This window comes from Parasteatoda tepidariorum, chromosome 4 (genome assembly GCF_043381705.1).
Source record: "Parasteatoda tepidariorum isolate YZ-2023 chromosome 4, CAS_Ptep_4.0, whole genome shotgun sequence".
Classification (NCBI taxonomy): Eukaryota; Metazoa; Arthropoda; class Arachnida; order Araneae; family Theridiidae; genus Parasteatoda; species Parasteatoda tepidariorum.
Window position 1 is genome coordinate 74,724,352 of NC_092207.1, and position 10,435 is coordinate 74,734,786.

A 10,435-nucleotide genomic window follows, 5' to 3' on the forward strand; every position below is an offset into this window, starting at 1 on the left:
AAAAAAATGAATAAAATACGCAAACCTTTCAAATTTTTTTGTATAAACAAAGTTGATTGACTTATGTCCAAATCCAATTGAGAAAAATAAATTTTGTTTTAACTTTATTTCTAAAAGTAAACACAACAAGATTTATAAATTTAAAATCAGTAATAAAAACTTATTAAATTATTAGAAGTTTCATCCAAAAAGTTTTTAATAAATTAAAAGAAAGTAAAAAAATAACCTAACAAATTTAATTCTTTATGGACGTCTAAATTAGATTGCCGATAGTTTTTACATTTAAAAATAAAAAGAAGTTTTTTTAAAAAAAACTTATCTAATTAATGAAGAAACTCTTCTTTATATTCTTTTCAATAATAGATTGCCTTCAGAACAAGGTAACATCGGCGATCACGAAGTTAGTCCCACTGAAAATAATCTACAAGAAAAGTCGCGAAAAAGAAAAAAAAGCTAAGAGGTGCGAAAAGGAACATGCGATATAACCATATGTGTTCTCAAAACTCTGATTCTGATTCTACAGCTCACCAATCAAGGCCATTTCAACATAACGAAACGAGCATCGTCTTTCACAGCGCGAGTCGACATCGGAACGTAAGAGAAGAGTCTTATATCGCTATATCGTTTTCTTATATCCTTGCTTGTCTTATATCGCTATATCGTTCTGCGCTCGTTGTCTTTACTCGACGGCTTAAATCAGATTTCTGATGCATCGCCTTGAATGAAAGTCGCTGTATCATCTTGCCGATATATGCGTTAAATCGATATATCTCGTGCTCTAAATTTTTGAATCTATTATCAAGGAGTCGCGATGGCTCAGGGGATAGAGAGTTCGCCTTCCATTGAGGTGAACCGGGTTCGAATCCCAGCGATGGCTGGTCGAAACGAATTCCGCATCCGGCTTTCACCGACCACAGTGCTGACGTGAAATATCCTCAGTGGTAGATGGATCATTGGTTAGAGTCCCGCTGTCGTCAGGCTAACCGTGGGAGGTTCTCGTGGTCTTCCTCTCTATGTAACGCAAATGCAGGTGAGTTCAATCGAAAAAAATCCTCCACGAAGACAAATTTCTCCCTATACTTGATTCAGGAGTTCTCTTGTCTTCCAGATTGGGTTCAAAGTTACAAGGCTACAGAGTTGAACATCAGTAGTCGTAAACCCAAAAATTGGGTCGGCTGTTCAAAGACGGTTATAAAATAAAAATAAAATCTATTATCAAGATGCCGCGGTGGCTCAGGAGATTGGACATTCTTCTCTCTATGAGGTGACCCAGGTTAAAATACCGGTGGTTACTGGTTGATACGAATTTTACTCCCGGCTCGAACCATCCACATAAAATATTCCCATTGGTATACGTTATATGGGTTAGAGTCCCCTTGCAATCAAATTTACCGTGGGAGGTTTCCGTGGTTTTCCTCTCCGTGAAATGGGTTAGTTCCATCTAAAACTCCTTCTTGGTAGGATATTTTCACTTAAGGTCTGATCCGGGAGTTTCCTTGTCTTCTGAGTTGGATTCAAGAATACAAGACTATGGAGCTCTTAGTATTTCGTATTGTAATACTGTTTACGGACTTCTCCGTCACATTTGTGAAAGAATATGAGTGAGGTTTTTCAAATAAACTGAAAGGAAATTTTCAAAAAAAAAATGACATAAATAAAATACCTTTGAAGAAATTTTCCGTAAGAAAGTCTAGGTTAATTGATGGTCAGGAGGACTTTTAAATTATCACCGACATTTGTTAAGACAATGCAGCAGATGTTGCTTCAAAAGGAAGCTCTTTTACGTGTTTATCAATTAGTACAAAGCATTGCTTTTCGTGACAGTATGTAAAATTTTAATGTCTATTTTATTTCGGGGACATAAAATTTCTTAAATTTTGTTGTTTTTCTATATGTTTTTCTTTATGTTTTTAAGACTTGGCAGAATTTCGAGGCACACATTCAGTTTAGTCCAATCTTCGTTTCTGATGAAAAAGCAAAGCTGCTGCAAAGAAAAGCAATATCATGCTGAAGTAACCCTTTAAATTCGGTGAATATTTCAACTATAACTATTAACAAAGAAATGGCTATAACTATTATTAAGATAACAAGATGGAGAGATCGCTATAATTAATTATTAATATCCAGTTAAAAATTACTATTATTCTTAAGTAAAATTATAACCACTTTAATGAGTATTAATTACAAGGGATCGTAAGGTCTTTAAAAAATTCAAAAAGTGGTTGGAAAAGTACCAATTTTAATAAATTCTAATTTCCAACCATGCTTAACTAACGAAAAGAAATTCTTAGCTTTTTTTATTACAAAATTGAAACTAGTTTTCTAAAATATTTAAGAATACTACAAAACTTATGTATTAAATTCCGATTAACACTCCTAGGAAGTTACACGATAGAACCCTATTACCTACATGGAAAAAATGGTCGGAATAAATGGTTAAATAACAATTGATCTCATTGTTATTTTACCATATTTAAACAAAACGGACAAATAACAGTAAATAAAATTCTATTCAATTTCAGGGCTCGAAAAAACTCAGAAATTTTACCCGTCCCCGAGGACGGCTTGTCCAACAATGTATCCGTCCTCCTTTGAAACTAACCAGTAGCTTCTAAATAAATAAAAATATAATTTTCTCTTATTTATTACAAACATTTATATAAATTGCACAATGAATTAGTAGTTACTAGGATTACAAATACTAGGATTACATTATACAGTAATAAAAGAAATACTGGGTTACTAATAGTAAAACCTAGTATTTCTATTATGAAGTAATTTATTTCTTTGATGAAATAATTTAAATAACAAAGGTTAAGTTATCTGTCAATTATCATGTCAATTTATCCGATGGTACTACGTTTTTTAAATGAATCAAATATGACGTTTGCCAGTTCCACAATCAAGCCAATGATTTACAGAGGTTTCTGCACAGAAATCTAAAAGAGGTTTTCCATTTAGGTAGATGTTCATAAATGCGTTTAACGCTTCTTGTTTAAGACCAGTAAGTAATGTGTTTTTTTGTAAGTTCATTGCTGAAAAGCCCCTTTCAACCGCTGCAATACTCCCAGACAAAGAAAACATCAATTCCACCATGCGCAGTATGTTGCTGTATTTCGAGATTAGAGGGTCATTTTGGAAGTGAGGAGCTAGACTCTTGTAAGATAAAATAAAATTGAAAATGTATCACGAACATTAGCGGGAAAATGGCCGTCCGCGCGGACGCTGGATTCGAGAAATTTTTTGTCCGCGTGGAATTTTTGACCGCCGAGGACGGGCGGACGGGGGTTTTTTCGAGCCCTGTTCAAATTGTTAACTGTGAGAAAACCATTTATTAACTTTTTCAATCAAATGCGGTTAAACAGCCAAAATTTTATTGCACGAAGTAGGCACACCTAAGGAAACCTAATTCCTTGCATTTGGGTACATAATATAGCCGAGGGTGCTAATCCGTCAATCTCATGACCGACAGAACTGGAGTTAATCTCAGCGCTGACACCACAATATTTCCTTTAAAAGATACTGAGTTTCTTGTGAATAAGTTAATGAGTTCTCTCCCTAAGATAATGAGTTCTCTCCCTAAGATAATGAGTTCTCTCCCCATTTTGTGACCCTGAACTTTTACAATAATATCTTTCAAGCATCGATATCAGCACCATAAAGCTGCTAAAGTATATCCACTGTCCAGTGAAATTTCATTTTTTAATGTTTTTAAACCATGCTACTTGTAAATGGTAAAAAAAACGTATTGTTACTTTTTATGGTTTTTTAACCAAACTAGATGTAAATGATTTCAAAACCGTAAAGGTAAAAAATGTTTTTTAACATAAACTTTACGGTTAATTGGATAGACAGTTTGCTGCTGGTTATTTTTCCATAATTTTAGAATTATATTTCTAACAGTATACTCGATGTGGAAACCTAAATATTATCCGATTCTTCAGACTCAGAATTGGCTGAATATCAAAGTATTAGGTGTGAAATATAATACAACAGCTAAAAATGTTGACTGAATAAGATGTATATAGGCTCGCGCAGCGACTCCATGAAACATGAACTAACTTACAAAACTTTCGCCAAAAAAGTGATGGATTAAATCTATTTATTAGATTTTGTTTATAAGTTCCTTTGTACTTATTTTCAACTATAGAATTCATTTTCCACAACCTATCGTAATTTTTTTATGGATAACAGTTTGAAATGTCTTATTTCCATACTTTAACTTTATTTTTTCTTAAGGAGAAATGGTCGTATTTTCTTCTCAGTATTTCATTATATTTTGCTCAAAATATGTAGAATTTCGATTTGAAAAAAACTATGCCCATCTATCCTAGACTTTATACACATGCAATGAATAATAGAAATAACAAAATACCGAAGATCAATTGAAACAGTGAAGAAATTTTAATTGATACATAAACACTGTAGCTCTAAAATCATCAGAGATAAATACTAACGGCAATTATCATAACCGAGCTATTTAATTTTCTTGTCTCTCTTTTTTCTTTGCATATAAATATTGGAAAATTAATTTCATTCTTTTCTGCATTTCTTTATAGTTTCGTAATGCTTAAATGTAATGAGGATAATACCATAAAATTAGAGATTAATTATACGGTATTGTCATCTGTAATCAACCTCATTAATTTAATAACATCAAAATCAATCAATCGATTTAATAAAATCAAAGATAATAATATCATACAACTTCTACAGTAAAATTCTTTATACCGTAAAAATTTTAAGCTTTACTTACGAATTTAAAATATTTACCGAAAGTTCTTTCAATTAAAATGAAAGCTTACATTTTCCTTTTTAAATTTACGTAATAAAAAACTTAGCGTGTTAAAAATAAATAAATACATATTTATTAAAATTGTAACTTTGTCTTTTATCGATATAAAAATGAGGTCTGTTTTATTTCCTGGTTAGTAGCAAACATAAAAAAATAGACATAACCATGTGATGGCAGTTAATATTTTTTCAGTCAGATGGCTTGATAGAACGAAAGGAAATAACTGACATTTTCAACATTCAGGCTGTCGTTTCTGTCAAGATTTTTCAACGTTTCAAACGCTTTACTTTTATTTTTAAAAATTTAAGCATGGAAACAACTTCCTACATCATCAGTACCAATCAAGTTCCTTTTTTGTCAGAAATGTTTCTAATATTGTCTTGTTATTTTTTTTAAAATTCAGTTTCAAAAATGTTAATTGAGAATGACAAACCCTTAAGATATTGGTAGTGCTTTTTAATTACATGCATTGCATTGAATCATGCATTGCGTATAATCGTTCTTTAAAAAAGAGTTACGGTGAAAAAAGTTATTAAAAGTTTAAAAAATTTCTTTCAATATTGCTATTTCGTTATTTAATATATAAATTTTTACAAAAAGATCAAGTAACTACCATTAATGTGTCACCAAAAAATATAAATAAGTAAACTCTACCTACAACTTGGCAATAGAATTAATAAAAATAACTAGTGCTGAATGTACAAAACGTGACATATAAAAAATATTTCTGATTGCACGTATTTCACACAGAGAAAAAAAGTATGGTCAAAACTACCAGAATATGGTATAGTTTACTCATCTTTCTGGCTCTATGGGAACACCAAAAAACACAGTAATATTCACCGAAGCTCTTTGGTATGATTTTGGTATGAAATTGTTTGTACCAAAAACTATACAATATCGTTTTAGATTATGTGTTAAAATTTGGTAAATGTGGATCAATTTAGTAATTTTACGTGATATTTTAGAGCAGGGCATAAAAACCATTTATTTGGTAAAATTTACGTTTTTTAGTTTTGTATTTGTTATGTAATGTGTGTATTAAGGTTAAAACGAAGATGGAGATGGCTCGGCAATATTCTTAGAACAGATAGAAACAATCCTGCAAATGTTGCAAGCTCATGGGTGCCTGACGGAAGGAGAAAAAGAGGAAGACCGAGACTGACATGGCAAAGATGCATCAAGGAAGATCTTAGTAGAGCAGGATTAACTGAATGGGAAGTAGCGCATTAACTTGCCAAAGACCGGAATGTGTGGAGAAAAAGACTCGAATCCTAATGTGCCAGTTCGACGCGAAGAGGGTAAGTAAGTATGTAAGTATGTGTGTAATAAGAACTGTAATTTTGAAAACCGGAATTTCCGGTAAACCGTTACCATAGGAATGGAAAAAGTATCAGATGAATATCTTAAACAAAGCCGTAGCCAGGATTACTTTTCGTTTTTTNTATAATATAATTATAATGTAATAATATTATATAATATAATTATATAAAATTATTATAATTATAGTTATAATAATAATTATAATTATATATAATATATTCAATTATAATATAGTTTAATAAATAATAAACTTAAGTTTCCTAAAGTTGAAACCATCGACATTACACAATTAAAAATTGATGGTTAATAAATTATTTATAGATAACAAAATTTACTATTTGTTTCAACAAAATTATTTAATTTTAAATTAATGTAATTTAGTGGTGTATATATTTTATTTTAACAAAAAATATGTAATGTTATAGTCTTTTTAAATTCTACTTCATGTTTATAAGTATTACAACTTTCATAGTTTAAAAACATGGTATGAAGGTTATTCAATCGGTTAAATGTACTTAACAGTTTTGCATTTGTTCTTATGTACGTAATAAGAATTATAAGTTTGAAAGCCAGTATTTCCGGTAAACCGTTACCATATGAACAGAAAAATTACTAAATCAATTGTTTAAAATAACGTATATTTTGGATTAATCACAAGAATTATGTTTTTCTTTTTTTACCAGAAATCTCTTTACCACCATACAGTGCGATAATTTTAACAGAATATCCTACACAGTACAGGTTTTAATATTTTTATTTATCTATTTATTGGCTTACTTTGTTTTACTATCCTCAATATAAGTTTAGTAATCCTGTCATTTTGAATTCAATTCAAAACTAAAAATTCTGGAAGAAGTTCTTAGAACGAATGTTTGATGTAGAGAAAATAATTGTTTTATGTATTTTTAATTAAATAACCTGCTATGTGCAGAATGTTAGAGAAGCTAATAAAGTCTTATACCAATTATTTAAAACGCTAAGGTTTTTTAATACTTCATTTAAATAAGATGGTTTTGAATCTTTTTAAATCAAAAATTATTCGATTAATTACGTTTTAATTTTGTATTTTGTCAGTTCAAAAAAAATATAATTTTAAAGGATGTAAAACCTTGTGTACTTTACGATTTAAAAAACTTTATTGGCCATAATTAAATAAAATAATAAGGAATATTAAATAATTAATAAAAATTGCTTTTTGTATGGAATTTTCTTTGAAAAATGAATTTCATTTTTGTATGCATAAAGTTTTCAATCCGCTTGAAATTTTACCGAGATGTGGCGTTTCACAGTATAAAAATTAAAAGCTTTTGCATAGGGACAATAAACAACACATAGAACATAATAATTAGTACTGGTTCTGTTTTTTTTTATTGATAATTAGTACTGGCTCTGTTTTTTTATAGATAATTAGTACTGGGTCTATTTTTTTATCAGGTTTTTTTTTATCAGAGTTGACTTCTTGTTTCATTACCAATGTTTACAAGCAACTCTAAGAAGTTATTGTACAAAAAAAACTGCACAAAATGTTTGATTTAGAATTTATTGATTTACTCATCTAAAACGGCAATTTTATTTTTTTAAGCAACATAAGGAAACTTTCAGACTTAAAATAAAGAGATAAATAATAGGTTGTTAAACACACCAAGCTCATAAATCAAACTTATTGACAACAAACAAACTTATTTAGGCCTTTCAAAAATCCTGGTGATAACAAGTTTTCGAAAAATTGGAGTTGAACAGCTTAAGGAAAAGAACAATGAGTTTAATTATGATTGATACTCGATTATTAGCTATGGTGGTTTGTTCTAAACTGAAAAAAAATTGTTTTGAACATAAGTTCTAAATGGATTTTTGCATTAATTAAGTTTTAGATATTTAAAAAAGAATTAGTCCCTTAATGCGAAGTTGAGTATTATTTAAGAAAAACTGTTTTAAAATTGTCATGCCATTGTAAGCCTTACAATTTTCCTAACTTTTAATTTCCTTTAATTCTTAAAAATTTCTTAATTCTCTGATCTTTTTCTTAATACTAGTGTGTTTGTACAATAAACAAAAGTCAAACTGCATTTTCAGATTTCTTTTCTTTATCTGCTAGTACATTAAAGGTCTGGTTTCTTAGAACAAGCGCCTTATCTGGGCGTCAGCGGGACGTCAACGTCTCGCCGACGCCAACAAAATACTGGTTTGTTAGCTCAAGGCCTGGTTTCTTAGAACTAGCGCCTTATCTGGGCGTCAGCGGAAAGTTGACGTAGATCTGACGCCAAAAAAATACTTTTTTGTTAGCTCAGCGTGAGCAGTCGGTCCAACGCAGACATTATCTCTCATTGCGCATGCGTTAATAACGTAAACAAATATTTATTTTGAATTTGTATTGATTTTGTTATTGTCAACCAGTGTTTTAGAGAACAAATAATGACTTTGTCCAAAAACAAAACACATTATAGCTGAGCTAAATGAAGAGTGCTATGTTTAATTAAGAAGCTATGTTTAATGTCAAAATCAAAATCTTGGCTGATTTCAATGTGCTGTTGGATGTTGTCCGCCAATGATTCTGTGATTAACGTCACGTTGTAATCCAACTGCAGTTGAGTTGGATGGCAATTGTAGTTCAAGATGAGCGTTCGATGACGTATACTATAAGACTCACAAATGGACCAATCAGAGGTTAGTGCTGATTTCCAGCTGACGGCGTCCTGTCCTAAGAAACCAGGCCTTTTAAGAGAAAAAAAACAAACCATTCTATATTTGCAATACTAGTTTTATAACGTCTCTTAGGCTTTCATATTTTGTCAAATTATTTTTATAAACCAGCTGTTGCCAAATGGCTGCAAGCGTTCATGAAGGATTTATTTACAAACAAGAAATTTTACTTCAGAAAAGTCAGAATTAAATTCCTCGCTTTTCCACTCATATGACGCAGTGACGCTGCATTGATTCAATATAATTTCATTTATTGTGATATTTAAGTGGATTTTGTTTAATATTTAACACTATTTGACTCTTCTTTTTCCTCTCAGGTTAATAAAAATTTCATTTAAAATATGCAGTGTGTTTTTAATTACAAACTTGCCGTAAGGTCAGGAGAGTGGTCGAAAGTTTGAACCCCTAAATGTTAGCTTTATTGTTTGCTTATTTAGCTATATCCCTAGAACTTTTCAAGTAAATTGGAAGAAAAAAATTGCGCGCAATTTTGAAATTTGTTTATCCAAAGATAATTCTTCGCAAAAAAAAATAACTTTTAGTAAATGTTTATTTTTTTATTGTTTCGTTTAAGAATAGTCAAAAAGTTTTATTGTATACAATTTTTATATATTTTTAAAGAATAAATACATAGAAAAATACAAAATTTGAACAAAATTGATTAAATAGTTCCTGAAAACGAATTTTAAAGATCCGTATTTTTCGAATATAGAAGATTGGTTCTAGAACGTGAAGTCCGATTCTTAGATCAAAAGTTATTTTGGGTTGTTCGTTTTAGTTTGCATACTTTAAGTTTTCTATCAGTTCACTAAAGAAGTGCAGCTTAAATCTGAGCAGTTCTTAAAAGTCGCAGCAGGAATCGGAATTTAGTCCTTTGCGCATACTATTGATAAATTTTAATGGGCTTACTAAATTAATAAAATATAGCAAAAATTCTCCTACTTTAACTAAATTCTCCTTACGAATTGTATCATTGACAAGTAAAATACCATGGTTAAAAAATTCGTGGAAAACCGTATACAGGTTTCATTTAAGTTTGAATGAAAATGTTCTAAACGCATAATGCAACTACAATTTATTTCCTGAAATAATTAGCCTTTACTCGGACAAAAAATAGCCACACTACTTGTCAGTTTTTTATTTTTTTAACTACATCATTTATTAGCAATGTTTTGTAATGAACAACAGATACTTTTTCAGTCAAAATAAATTATGAAACTTCTTAATAAGTCTTTTCTAATTATTATTTTCCCCATTTTTTAAAGGCATTAAAGTTCAACCCCAATTACAAGTTATTAAAAAAAAATTTAGGAAAACGCTGCCATTTTTTTAAAAATATAATGAGCATTTTTGAGAAATGCACTTAGCTATGTCTAAAGGATAAAAACAAATTTTTGGTTGCTGACTTTTTATACACCGTTAAATTAAATTACATAATTTTTTTCAGCATGAAAAATAAAGTTTTTGTACGCAAGCAAGAATTTACTTATAATGAATTACATATTCATGTAAAAGACTTTTGATAATGCTTGCCTTCTAAAAGGATAATTAATATAAATATTCAAAAAGCGGACCTCAATTTGTTTAGTGCTCATAGGAAAGAACTTCAGACAAAAT

The 10,435-nt window shown here is 30.1% G+C and overlaps 1 protein-coding gene across 1 annotated transcript in view; it reads left to right on the forward strand.

Annotated features, from left to right (window-relative positions):
* The window catches only part of LOC139425463 (uncharacterized), a 67,392-nt gene extending 61,364 nt beyond the window's left edge, over positions 1–6,028 (forward strand). The window contains exons 2-5 of the mRNA XM_071180381.1: positions 524–594; positions 1,916–2,012; positions 3,029–3,141; positions 5,842–6,028. Of these exons, the coding sequence (XP_071036482.1) occupies positions 524–594; positions 1,916–2,012; positions 3,029–3,141; positions 5,842–6,028 (468 nt within the window). The remainder of the gene's footprint in view (positions 1–523; positions 595–1,915; positions 2,013–3,028; positions 3,142–5,841) is intronic.
* The last annotated feature ends 4,407 nt before the right edge of the window (positions 6,029–10,435 follow it).